The sequence below is a fragment of the Elephas maximus genome, chromosome 8 (assembly GCF_024166365.1).
Source record: "Elephas maximus indicus isolate mEleMax1 chromosome 8, mEleMax1 primary haplotype, whole genome shotgun sequence".
NCBI classification, from domain to species: Eukaryota; Metazoa; Chordata; class Mammalia; order Proboscidea; family Elephantidae; genus Elephas; species Elephas maximus.
In genome coordinates, this window is record NC_064826.1 from 73,040,503 (window position 1) to 73,054,119 (window position 13,617).

At 38.6% G+C, this 13,617-nt stretch overlaps 1 protein-coding gene across 1 annotated transcript in view; it reads right to left on the minus strand.

Annotated features, from left to right (window-relative positions):
* Positions 1–12,668, minus strand: part of VWDE (von Willebrand factor D and EGF domains) — a 53,859-nt gene extending 41,191 nt beyond the window's left edge. Inside the window, 7 exon segments of the mRNA XM_049893551.1 lie at positions 565–654; positions 1,411–1,658; positions 5,341–5,406; positions 6,770–6,952; positions 6,955–7,000; positions 8,833–9,017; positions 12,611–12,668. Of these exon segments, the coding sequence (XP_049749508.1) occupies positions 565–654; positions 1,411–1,658; positions 5,341–5,406; positions 6,770–6,952; positions 6,955–7,000; positions 8,833–9,017; positions 12,611–12,668 (876 nt within the window).
* Positions 12,669–13,617: the final 949 nt, after the last annotated feature.

Below are 13,617 nucleotides of genomic sequence, written 5' to 3' on the forward strand. Positions count from 1 at the left end.
GGTCTTGTGGCTGAGAATTCCCAGGGCACAGTGCTTGCCTGTCTGGACCTCCTGGTACTGTCCTGCTCCTTCCACCACTCCTGGATTCCCTGTCACCTCTACTCATCTGCTGCAACAGCTCATCAGTTCTTGGATCCCTGGTGTTTGTTTAGTTAGCTCAAACTCTGCAGTCCTTAGAGCCCATCACTCTGTGTCAATTCTACCCTAGTGAGAGGCTCTAGTAGATGGCTTGGTACTTGCTTTCTCAAACGTGCAATAGCTAAATATTAATACTCCAACTTTTAGTTGCATGATAGAGTGAACTGTAGGAATAGAGCTTTTGTATGGTTCTAACTTAAGAAGTACCGAAATAATCCAAATATATTTCAACTTTATTAACAAGGGCAGTCAGGTTTTGTATGTATTAGGGTAATCTGGGTTATTCTTCAAAAATAGACTCCTGGTTCTCCATATTTTGATTCTATCTATAATGCGGTCCTACAACCAGCATCATACATAGATCACGCTTTGGAAAAGAAGGTCACAGAGGAAAAATCTTTCTGAACCATCCCCATTGCTACATACCTTAATTCCCGCAAAAAACTCTTGGCTTTCAATGGCTAAACTTTGTACATGTGGTTTCTCCAAGAAAAAGATGGAAGCACTACAGAATATCTATGAATACAGTTAACAAATAATCACTTAGCAATAAAAAAATGGAGGAAATGTGTGTAAATTATCTTTAAATACTTAATTTCAGTTCTTCGTGCATGAGATAATAAAACATACTAAATAATTTAAAAATGCTTGAAAATTGAGAAAAATTGCATCATTATAATTACTTATTCAAACCTCAAATTAAAGTGTAGTAGCCTTTACAATGGGGGGTCAGCAAAAAAGAGGAAGACCCTAATGAGACGGACTGACACAGCGGCTGCAACAATGGGCTCATGCATAACAACAATTGTGAGAATGGTGCTGGACCAGGCAGGGTTTCGTGCTGTTGTATATAGTGTCTCTATGAGTTGGTGCCTACTCGACGGCACCTTACAACAATAACAACAAGAGGCTTTACATTTAAAATGTATTTTAAAAGAGAGAAAAACTATTATCATCATTGGAAAAATTTTAAAACACTTTTCTAGAATAAAAGCATATAATTTTAAAACCATAAAAACACATAGAGTTATAAGGATTCATCAGTAATAATCAATGAATTGCTAAAATCAGATACTCATGTATAATTAATAAGATTTCTGACTCACTCAGTTATCACTGGAATTAGCACAATTGCCAAGGAAAAAAGAAAAAGAAAAATATTAGTGTTTTATATTCTGGGTAGAAAAACTATATTTAGGATATGAACAAAAAAATTGTGAAAAACAATGTATTCATGAAAAGAAAAGAAAATCAAATTGTTTTTAAACATACCCTGTCTCCAAGTCTGAGATTTATACCGTCAAGTTCTAAAAGAGAGAATGCCTGAACTGTGGTCTCTTGTTTCAGCTCCTCTTTGAATTCTTGAGAAGAAAGTCTAGACCAGGTTGTGAGAAATCCCACAGAGCTGTTTGTAGGAGAAACATCAAAGGCACACCTACAGAAAAGCCTGAACTCAATCAATTCCACCAGTATCTCTGGCCTTCCTGGAGGTGGTGGTGGGAATGAGGCAGGCAGTTGACCTACTGGGAGAAAAGGCATAATTTTTAGTAGAGCATCTGAAAGAAATATGGAGACTAGCTTTCAGAAAAAGCACACGAAAACCGTAATTTACAGATTTATTTTAAGGGAAAAATAAAACAAATTTAGGAAAATGACTATTCTCTAGCCACCGACAAAGCAGAACATATATTTTGACTCATAATCACTCAAATATTGATAGTATCGTAAGTTATCATTTATATTAATATATTTTGAAAATGTTTACCCTTCAAAGGTCTAGCTCTTAAACAGGAAAGTATATTCTTTTTTTTTTTTTTTTGAAAGTATATTCTTTTGAACAATTACCTTTTCTAAAGGATAGAATAAAAAAATAAAATTAAGATTTTATACATTACAATTGCATGACATAAAGAAAAATAGTCATTGGAGTAAAATCAGATGACTTATTATTTTACTTATGATTTTCACGATTACTCTGGACTGAATGAGGTGTTTGTTGTAGGAATAATCGTACTGTCTTAGCGAAATATAGCAGATGTTGAACACTAGGTTTATTCTTTTCATTTTTCTGAGGTTAAAAAAATTCAGAAGTTTTCATTAGAAGCTCATAGAAATATCTCACCATTTTTAATTTCTGGGAATTTGCAAGATTAAACGGGCCTTTTTTTTTTTATTAACTTTTATTGAGCTTCAAGTGAATGTTTACAAATCAAGTCTGACTGTCACATATAAGTTTATATACACCTTACTCTGTAGTCCCACTTGCTCTCCTCCTAATGAGTCAGCCCTTCTGGTCTCTCCTTTCATGACAATTTTGCCAGCTTCCAACTCTCTCTATCCTCCCATCCCCCCTCCAGACAGAAGATGCCAACACAGTCTCAAGTGTCCACCTGATATCATTAGCTCACTCTTCATCAGCATCTCTCTCCTACCCACTGTCCAGTCCCTTTCATTTCTGATGATGAGTTGTCTTCGGGAATGGTTCCTGTCCTGGGCCAACAGAAGGTTTGGGGACCATGACCGCCGGGATTCCTCTAGTCTCAGTCAGACCATTAAGTCTGGTCTTTTTATGAGAATTTGGGGTCTGCATCCCACTGATCTCCTGCTCCCTCAGGGGTTCTCTGTTGTGCTCCCTGTCAGGGCAGTCATCGATTGTGGCCGGGCACCAACTAGTTCTTCTGGTCTCAGGATGATGTAGGTCTCTGGTTCATGTGGCCCCTTCTGTCTCTTGGGCTAAACAGGCTTTTGTTTTGTTCTGTTTTAAATATGGAAAAAAACTAAGTGATGAATTTTTAAAAAATAAGATTTAAAAAAATATTTTAAAATGTTCAAGTAATTTTTCTTTATTATGTATATGGTAATTTTATGATAATCACAAAATTAATTTTTCTGCCCTGTCATGTAGATTGTGGAAAATTCTGAGAGACCTTAATTAACCTAAGGGTGGAAAAAAAATCTTACGTACCATATTTTTATGAAAACAACTCGTGCCTTCTATGTCTTTTCCTTAGCATGTTATGCTAATTTTTTACTGCAATATGTTAAAAAAAACAAAAAATTAGCATAGTGGCTCCAATTTAGCTGAGATTTCCTGTTTATTAAAGGAAGAAAGAGGGCTTTACTATAACACATGTACATCATAAACAAAATTCCTACCTACTGTTATGAATTGAATCGTGTACCCCCAAAATATGTGCTGTAAAGCCTAATCACTGTGGTGGCACCCTGGTGATGCAGTGGTTAACAGTCAGCTGCTAACCAAAAGGTCAGCAGTTCAAATCTACCAGCCACTCCTTAGAAACCCTATGTGGCAGTTCTACTCTATCCTATAGAATCACTATGAGTCAGAATCGACTCGACAGCAACCGGTTTGGTTTTTGCTTTTTCATACCTGTGGTTAGGAGCCTGGAAACACCGGTGGCTAGTGGTTAAGTGCTACAGCTGCTAACCAAAAGGTGAGCAGTTTGAATCCACCAGGATCACTATGAGTTGGAATGGATTCGACAGCAACGAGTTTGGTTTTCAGGTTAGGAGCCTGGTGGTGCAGTGGTTAAGAGCTGTGGCTGCTAACCAAACAGTCAGCAGTTCGAATCCACCAGCTGCTCCTTGGAAACCCTACAGGGCAGTTCTACTATGTCCTATAGAGTTGCTGTGAGTCGGAATCAACTTAACAGCAGTGGGTTTGGGTGGTTTTTTTTTTTTTAACCTGCAGTTATAATCTCATTTGGGAATAGGTTTTCTTTGTTATGTTAATGAGGCAGTGTTAGTATAGGGTGTGTTTTGAGTCAATCTCTTTTCAGATATAAAGAGAGCAGATTAGGCATAGAGAGGTGGGGGAAGATAGATGCCACACCACATGAAGATCACCAAGGAGCCAAGGAATAGAAGCTGAAGAGACAAGGACCTTCTCCCAGAGCCAACAGAGAGAGAAAGCCTTCCCTTAGAGTTAGCACCATGAATGTGAACTTCTAGCCTACTAAACTGTGAAAAAATAAACTTCTATTGTGAGAACCACCCACTTGTGGTGTTTCTGTTATAGAAATAACTATGATACCTACTATGCATAACAGTCAATATAATGTTTAATGTTACTATTATTAGGGATGGAGCCCTGGTTGTGCAGTGGTTAAGCATTTGGCTGCTAATCAAAAAGTCAGCTGTTCAAATCCACCAGCTGCTCCTTGGAAACCCTATGGGGCAGTTTTACTTTGTGCTATTTTTTTTTTTATATAGGGTTGTTGTCAGTCAGAATCAACTCCACAGCAATGGGTTTGGTTTTAGTTGGTATTATTAGGGATATTGCTTTATTCTCTTAAGAAATTAAATCACGGGGTCTAATTAAACTGAGAATTTCAGATATAACAGCTTGTTTAAAGAATAGTAGGAAAGGAGTCTGAAAAATGTATTTCTAATTGTATTTTTTTAAAAAAAAGTTGCTGTTGAGTCAATGCCAACTCATTGTGACCCTATAGGACAGAGAACTGCCCCCACAGGGTTTTCAAGGAGCGGCTGGTGGATAAGAACTGCCAACCTTTTAGTTAGCAGCCGAGCTCTTAACCACTGTGCCACCAGAGCTTCAATTGGAATATAGGGCATGGAAAAGCAACTCAGAGTGATTTATTTTAAGAATTATTATAGTAAGACTGTTTTTAAATATTTGAAATAACATTTACAAATTAAAGAAGGAAAAACACAAAGATAGAAAAGTAAAAATACAGATTAAAGAGAAAAAAAATCACAACCACCATTAATATATTAGGTGTTCCTTTTTCAAGACTTATTTGGTACTAATAAAACCATTTCTAGAAAACAAAAGTGGGATTATACAGTATAATCTGATTTCTAAGCTACACTATACCATGAATATTGACCAATGACAATGTTTTCCTACATTTTAATGGTGTTTATGGAGTATTTTGCCATTGTGGATACATCTTAAGTATTGAACCAATCACCATTTATTGTGTATTTGCTGTTTCTTATTTTCATATTATTAAGAAAAGTTGTTATAAAATAGTGCTTGAGCATTCCTTAAATATTTTTTTAAGGTAGATTCTTGGAAATAGAATTGCTACATACAAAGATATGTACATTTTTAAGAATGTTGAGATAAACTGCCAAACTACCTGTCTTCAGGGTTTGAAGCTGTTGAAATTACTAGTTTATTAGTACGTTGTTAAAAACACAAAATGTGATACTTACGAACACAGTCACCTCCGATTTCAATTTCATCAGGGCCACACTGTTGTAACTTTGAATCAGAAATAGCTGCAAAAGGTTAAAATTTGTATAATTATTCAAGTGGGCGTAAAAAAATATAAAACTGCATATATCCAAGAAGAATTCTCGCCTTCCATATAGGAGACTTGGGTACATCTGCCAGAGGTTTGCATGTTGCTATCTATGATGCTGTACAGGGCTCAGTGGCCTTCCAATCCTATTGTGCATAGGATCACCATGAATCAGATGCTGACTTAGCAGCAGCTAACAACAACATTTTCTCATGATTAGGCTTGAGTTATATTTTGTTGGGAAGTATATCACAGACGTTGTTGTTGCTGTTCTGTGACATCAAGTTGATTCTTACTCATAGTCACCCTACAGGACAGAGTAGAACTGCCTCGTAGGGTTCCCTAGGGTGTAATCTTTATGGGAACAGGTCACCAGATCTTTTCTTCCATGGAGCTGCTGGTGAGTTGAACCACCGACATTTTGGTTAGCAGGCAAGCATTTAACCATTGTGCTACCACCACTATTACCACAGAGGTGAAGTGCCCTTTTTTATGGCATGTTATCAGGAGTACATTATATCAACAGGATTATTACTGATGATGTTAACCTTGATCACTTGATTAAGATGGTGTCTGCCAGACTTCTCCCTGTGAAGTCACTATTTTTTTCCTGTCCACATCCTATTCTTTAGAAGTGAGTCACTAAGTCCGATCCACAGTCAAAAGGCAGGGAGTTAAGCTCCACCTTCTGCATAGGGTACTAGCTACGTGTATTACCACAATTCTTCTTTAAGGAATGTTCGTCTCCTTTCTCCCATTTATTTATTCCATCAATCATGTATTTATATGAGTAAAGACTCAAGGATACTTATTTTTGTTCTTTGGGTTACATCCTATTTATTTTTATATGAGTATTCTTCGCGGTCTTCTGCTAGAACATAAGTTCCATGACAGCAGATATTCCATCTGTCTTGTTCACTACTATAACCCCAGGCCTAAAATAATTCCTGGCACAGGATAAGCATTCAACAAAGGTAGATATTTGGAAAATTAAATTAAACACATATTTTTCACAATAATCTTTACTCACCACCCTTCATCCCTTAATTCAAAAAGTATAAACAGGAATAAGGAAAGCAGAAGAATTTTTAAGTGGGAAAATGAAAACAAGTCTGCTTTGATTCTTTCACACCAACATTTATTTTTGAGGATTTTAAAATCTTGGTAAAGAATCCTAAACAAATATTCTGGCCAATTTAAGCCCTAAATATAGCTTTTCTCTAGTAATAATGGACAATTAGTGAGATTTGCATGAGCTCAATACCACTTAGGCGGAAAATGGCACACATTGACATAGTTCCATAATTAGTAGTTTACATGCATTATTAATGTTTTCTTACCTTCTGCACAATATCCCATACATCCTTGAGTGGGCTGCAGTAAATACACGAAAAATTTTCCACAGTTTCTTACAGACACGGGGATTTGAAAAAGGCAACAGTCTTTCGTAGTGCTAAACAAAAACTGCCATGTGGCACAAGCAGTCAGTTGCGTCATCTCCCCAGGAGGAGGCAGTGTTTCGAATCTCTCAGAGACAACCAGATGGGCATCTGTGTTCCACAGTGGTTCGGCTTTTGCATTAGAGGATTTAAAAAAAAAAAAAAAAAAACTGAAAATCCAAATTATTTTCACGCATGGTAGATATGTCAGCTTGGCATTTTCTCCTGAACGACCTTTAAAAAAATACTAAATTATCACTCTAATAATTTGGACTTGAACTATATAAGAAAAAATAACTTTAAGGAATGTTCAATTTAAGGGTCGATTCCTCATAATTAATATACCTTTATTACATTATAAATATGTCTATTCCATTTGTAGCATTATTATTGTAAACAAGAGAAATTATCTGATAATCCACTAAAATGGCTCACACATTCAAAGACCACATAAGTCGATCTGAAGTTGCTGTCCGCACAAAGACATACCGATCTCGGAAATTTCTTGAAAAATTGATGGAAGTAGTACCTACGAGAAGTTAATACATAGTTCAGGAGGCATAACGTATCACGAGAGAAGGAAAAGATTGTTCAAAATCTGGTGACGGAGCAATTGATTGGAGATCTGGAAAAAGATCAAGTTAAAGCTACACTTGAAGCCAATTATCACATCATTTCTAGATGGAAGATAAAATTAAATAGAAAATTAAACCAGAGTCAATGAGAATAAACACTGGGCTTTGGGCAGAACTGAGCCACTTACTGCTGCAAGACCTCCTTCTCTTACACTCGACATCCTTCTCTTGGAGGCATTTTGAAAGGAAATGTATTAGTCAAGGCTCTCTGAGTGAAAAAAGGCAGTTGGGATAGTTCAGCTAAACACGAACCTGCTACGATGAGACTCAGAATTTGCTGTAGTTAAGAACGTGAGCTCTGTGTAAAAATAAATTGCAGAAAAATACATCCTGTGTGATTTCATTTATAAAAGTTCATAAATAGACAAAATTAAACATGACGTGTTTTTGAAAGTTCCACGCTTGTGTTCACAGCTGTAAAGAAATGCAAGGGTATGCTGAGTTTGTTGGCCATGCACAGTGTAGGTTTGAGAGGGAGGTTTCACTGGGGTGAGTATTGAATTTGCTCTCGGTGCACTGCCTTTAGATTGGGAACGAGGAACTGCTTTGAGATTTCACTGCCAGGCTGAGTTCTTTAGTCTTGGAATAGGAGGTGCTGGATTCTAGTTTTCAAACCATCAGAGCCCACAGTTAACAAAGGCAGCACCAGACAGCAACCAATAGAACTGAAGTTCTTGAAAATAAATATGGTATCTTACTGCTTGCAGGTTTACCACTGCCCACTGCCATTGAGTCGATTCTGATTCATAGCGACACTGTAGGACAGAGTGGAACTGCCCCATAGGGTTTCCAAGGCTATACTCTTTGTGAAAGGAGACTGGCACATCTTTCTCCCACAGAGCAGCTGGTGGGTTCAAACTGCCAGCCTCTCAGTTAGCAGCCAAACACTTTACCACTGTGCCACCAGGGCTCCTTGATGGTAGTTTACTTGTGGTTAATCACATGAACTTTGAAGAATGACTGCCTGCGTTCAAGACTCAACTCTTTCACCAGCTAGATGGGTGACCCCAGAGCAGTTACACTTAACAATACAAGTTTTCTGCATTATGAGATGGAAATAATAATGATACTCCTTATCTGGAGATGTTGTGAAGATTATATAAAACACTCTGGCTAAAAACAGTTGGTGGATTGCATGGTATGTAACATCAACTATTACTGTCATTATTAGAATGGGAAAATGGGAATACTCCTTTAAATTAATTCAATCTTAATACAAAATTAAAATAATATTTTGGTGTGAAAATAAATGGGTTGTAAGAAGGTTCAATCCTGATATTTTAAATAAATAAAGAAATAACTCATGAAGTTCTCAGTGAGTTGAAATACCTCGACACATTTGGTTGGCATCTCAGCAGGTCTGTCAAAGATGAGAAAACGATACCATCCAGGGGAGAGGGAATGGTCACATATAAGCTTTTGAACAGCTGACTGCTGGCGGTGCACTGTGTCAAAATGGACACCTCTGTAAGGGCTCTGAAGAATCTGGTGTCCCCCCGGAGAACACTCCTGAGCTAGGATAGAAAGATTCGTATCTTTACATACGTGTTTTCAGAGTTAACATATTCAAGTTCTCATTTAAAACTGAATTCCAAAACAAAAGTAAGGCAAATAAACACACAACTGAACATAAAGATATCTGAAATGTTAGGGCCTCTTAGTAAGTCAAAGGGTGACTTAACGTGCAGTTTTCATAAACACTGTTAGTGATGTATTTAAGCTCCAAAAACTCTATTGTCACTAGTTCTTAACACTTAACAACATGCCAATTGTTCTTGATTTTGTTCTTGTTGTTAGCACTGAGTAGACCCCTCAACTCATGGCAATCCCATGTACAACAAAACCTAATACTACCCAGTCTTGTACCATCCCCAGGATTGGTTGTAGATTGGACCATTGTGATCTATAGGGCTTTCAGTGGCTGATTTTCAGAAGTAGATCACTAGGCCATTCTTCCCAGTCTGTTTTAGTCTGGAAGCTTCACTGAAACCTGTTCAGCATCATAGCAACACCTAAGCTTCCGCTGACAGGCAGGTGGTGGCTATGCATGAGCTGCAATCCCAGGGAATCGAATCTAGGTCCCCCACATGGAAGGTGAGAAGTCGATCACTGCACCACCAATGCAAAGGCAAAAAGATTTAAAACCACTTGTTCTCAAGTTGATTCTGACTCATGGTGACCCCAGGTGTGTCAGAGTAGAACTGCACTCCATACAGTTTTCAATGGCTACTTTTTCAGAAGTAGATCACCAGGCCTTTATCCTGAGGCATCTCTGGGTGGAATTGGTTAGCACACAAGCTCCTTAACTGTTTGCACTTCCCAGGGACTCCATATACCATTAAAGAAAAAAATCCCGTTGCCATCAAGTTGATTCTGACTCATAGTGAACCCATTGGATAGAGGGGAACTGCCCCATAGAGTTTCTCAAGAGTGCCTGGTGGATTTGAACTGGCAACCTTTTGGTTAGCAGCTGCAGCACTTAACCACTAAGCCACCAGGGTTTCCCATATGCCACTAGGGAATTGCAAATCAAAATAACAATGAGACATCATTACATACGTATAATGACTAAAATCCAAAACACTGATAACACCAAATGCTGGTGAGAATGTGGAGCAATAGGAACGCTCATTCATTGCTGGTGGGAATGCAAAATGGTAGAGCCACTTTGAAAGATGGTCTGGCAATTTGTTACAAAGCTAAACATAGCCCTACCATACGAACCGGTAATTGGGCTCATAGGTATTTACCTAAATAAGTTGAAAATATATATCCACATAAAGACCTGCACTCAAATGTTTATGTTGTTCTTCTGTGCCATCATATCAATTCCACTTCACCACCAAGGCTCCCAAATGATTATACACGCTTTATTGTTAATTGTCAAAAATTGGAAGCAATTACAATGCCCTTCAATAGGTGAATGGATAAACAAATTGTGGTACATCCATATAATAGAGTATTAGTCAGTGATTAAAAAAAGAAATGAGTTACCAAGCCATGAAAAGACATAGAGGAATCCTAACAGCATATTATTAAGTGAAAAAAAAAAAACGTTTGGAAAAGCTACATAGTGTATGATTTCAACTACATGCTATTTTGGAAAAGGCAAAACTATAAAGGCAATGAAAAGATTAGTGGTTACTAGGGATTCAAGGGGGAGGGAGGAGGGATGAATAAATTGAGCACATTTCCTCTAGTCTTTTTAGGGCAGTGGAAATAGTCTGCATGAAAGTGTGTTGGCGGATACATGACATTATACATTTGTCGAAGCCCATAGGGGTATACAATACCAATTATGAACCCTAATGTAGATTATGGACTTCAGTTAATAATAATATGTCAATATTGGTTCCTCGATTGTAACAAACATACCACAGGAAAACAACATGTTAATAATAGGAGTAACAGTGTGCAGGAAGAAGGGGATATATGGGAACTCTTAGGTAGCAACATGAGTGAACCTTGAAAACATCCGAAGTGAGAGAAACCACTCACAAAACACCACCGATTTTATGATTCTTTTTGTAATAAATATCCAGGATAGGCACATCTGTACGGGCAGAAAGTAGTTTAATGGCGACTTAGGTCTGTGGGGAAGGGAGAGAGACACAGTGTGAGAGTTAAAGACACACATTTACTTTTTCAGTAATGAAAATGTAAAACTGACTGTGGTGTAGCACAGATAGGTGTTGCACACATCTGTGATATTCTAAAAGCCATTGAATTGTGTAGATTAAATGGGTCAGTCGTATGGAATGTGAACTATCTCAATACAGCTATTTAAGAAAAAAAATACAAAAAATGCCGACTAAATGTATTTTCCACTTTCCTCCCCTTGTATTTTCACTCTGTAAACCATAAAGAAGTTACCAACTTTATCATGATAGAATGTTAGAACCTGGTAAGCGACAATGTTTGCCTTAAATAAAGAGATCAGAAGGCTATTACATACAGGCAAAAGGGAGGGAGGGGGTTATGTAATCTATACTAAACACTGAAGATTCTCCCTTTATAAATATTGGTCATTTTTTTTTCTTGGAACATTTTGTCTCCCTGTAATAAATATGCATTTGATATGTTATATACGTGTATTTTTTTAAAAACCTTTCCATGACAACGTGTTAAATCTGTAAGCAAAAGAAGGAAGGCAGGGGTCAATGATACCATGTTAAGTTGTATCCTTTCATGAAATGATCTAATAAATTGGGTTTTAATATTTAGCAAATTTTAGGTCAGGGGATGCTTGCTCCCCCTTTTTATAAAGTAAGATGTACCTTAGTAAAACAGATTAAAGTTGACAAGATGTTCAAAGGACAAAATCATATCCTAAAGTTATAAATATTGCACATTTTTTCCCCCCCAAGATTCAGGTATACACAGGACAGGAAACTTGGAAGATAAGAATGAGTCACCTACCATTTAGTATTCCTAGTTGAACACAAGTAGGGAGGGCTAATAAAATTGCTTTGTTTTATTTTTTAACTTCACTATATTTTAAGCTAGGTTTTGTTGAGTTTTTTGGTCAAGGATTAAAGACGTTGAGAGTGGGCTATTTGCTCAATAGAGATCTTTTTTACAGTAGCAAAACTGATTCTAACAGATACATGAAAAACCTCACACACAAAATACCGATTTGTTGTAGAAATAAAATGTTCCCCAATTAATAATTTGTAAGAGGTGGCGAGTAGAAATTGTACAGTTTGCAGTTTGGAACTGAACTTCTTTCTGAAAATTCGAATCCACTTGCCAGTATGATCCCTGGCAGATCAAGCAAAAGTTTCTTACAGGAATTTAAAGGGACTTCAAGGAACAGGAAATCAACAGAAAACAGGCACCCCAAGAACAAAACAGGACGGAGCCAATAGAGCAAGGGAAGGAGCAGCAATCGTTTGCACACAATGAAAAACCAAAGAGCTCGAGCGACATAGTGACTATTGCAAACACAGGAGCGGGACAGAACCGCTGTCGGTCAGCGCCAAATATCAGATGCGGTCACCGAGATGCACAGGGACACTCTGCCTGTCATTTGAGAAGTCAGCTCCCCTCCCCCTGTGCTCCTGGCCGCACCCCGGAGTCTCACCTGCCAGCCCCCTACCTCACCGACCTTCCCCCGGGGCCAGGAGCATCAGCGCCAGCGCTAGAGCCCAGGCTGTGCCAACCATCGCTCCCGAGGCGGGCGAGAGCCAAAGACGTTCAGGGTCCCCAGTACCGATGGGGGAGGATGGGGCCGCCGCAGTCCGTTCGCGCTCCTGTCTTCGGACTTTGTCCCTGTGTTCCCACTCTGCCTTCAGGGGAGCTGCATGTCTTGGCTCTGAGGAGCAGCCTGGCCTTTCTAGTCACGACATGAGCCTTTCCCTTAGCAGTTCCACAACTCCTCCCTCCTCACTTCCGCCGCCTGTTAGAAAGCAACAACCGCCCACCTCTAGGAGCTCGAGGTGCGCCTTTAAGTCTCGGCTGTGGCTCCAGTACTTTATATGTCCTTTACGCAGTTGCGCAGGCAAGGGAAAAGCTCCGGAGATGAAGCTTGGCACCTTGAGTCTTGCAGTCTTTAACAAAGGTTTTGTGAACTCTTGGTAATCTTAGAAACTGCTGAGATGGACGTCCGGTAAAGGAAGCTTTGCAAGGTCCAGTGCGAACAAAGGATGCCCCCGTTTCCATCACCTGGGATTTTGCCTTCAGCGACTCCGTTTCCAGTGCTCTTACCTGAGTGGAAAAGAGACAATGGTCAGCAAAGTGTAGTCTGGGGGCACCGTTGGGCACCACAAGGTTTGGGCCAAAGGTCTTCGTATAGATTTGGAGAATGGAGACTTGGACTAAGCATGGGTGAGGACAGGAGATGGCTCACTGCATAAACCCGTTGCCATCCAGTCCATTCCGACTCATAGCAACCCTACAGAACAGAGTAGAACTGCCCCATAGGGTTTCCAAGGAGCACCTGGTGGATTCGAATTGCCGGCCTTTTGGTTAGCAGCCATAGCTCTTAATCACTATGCCACCAGGGTTTCGCAATGCATAAAGGAAGCTTTTAAAAAAAAAAAAGTTATGAATTTTATTTGAAGGAAAAATACTAAGTTTAAAACTTCTCTTTCAAAATAAAGTATTAACCCATTT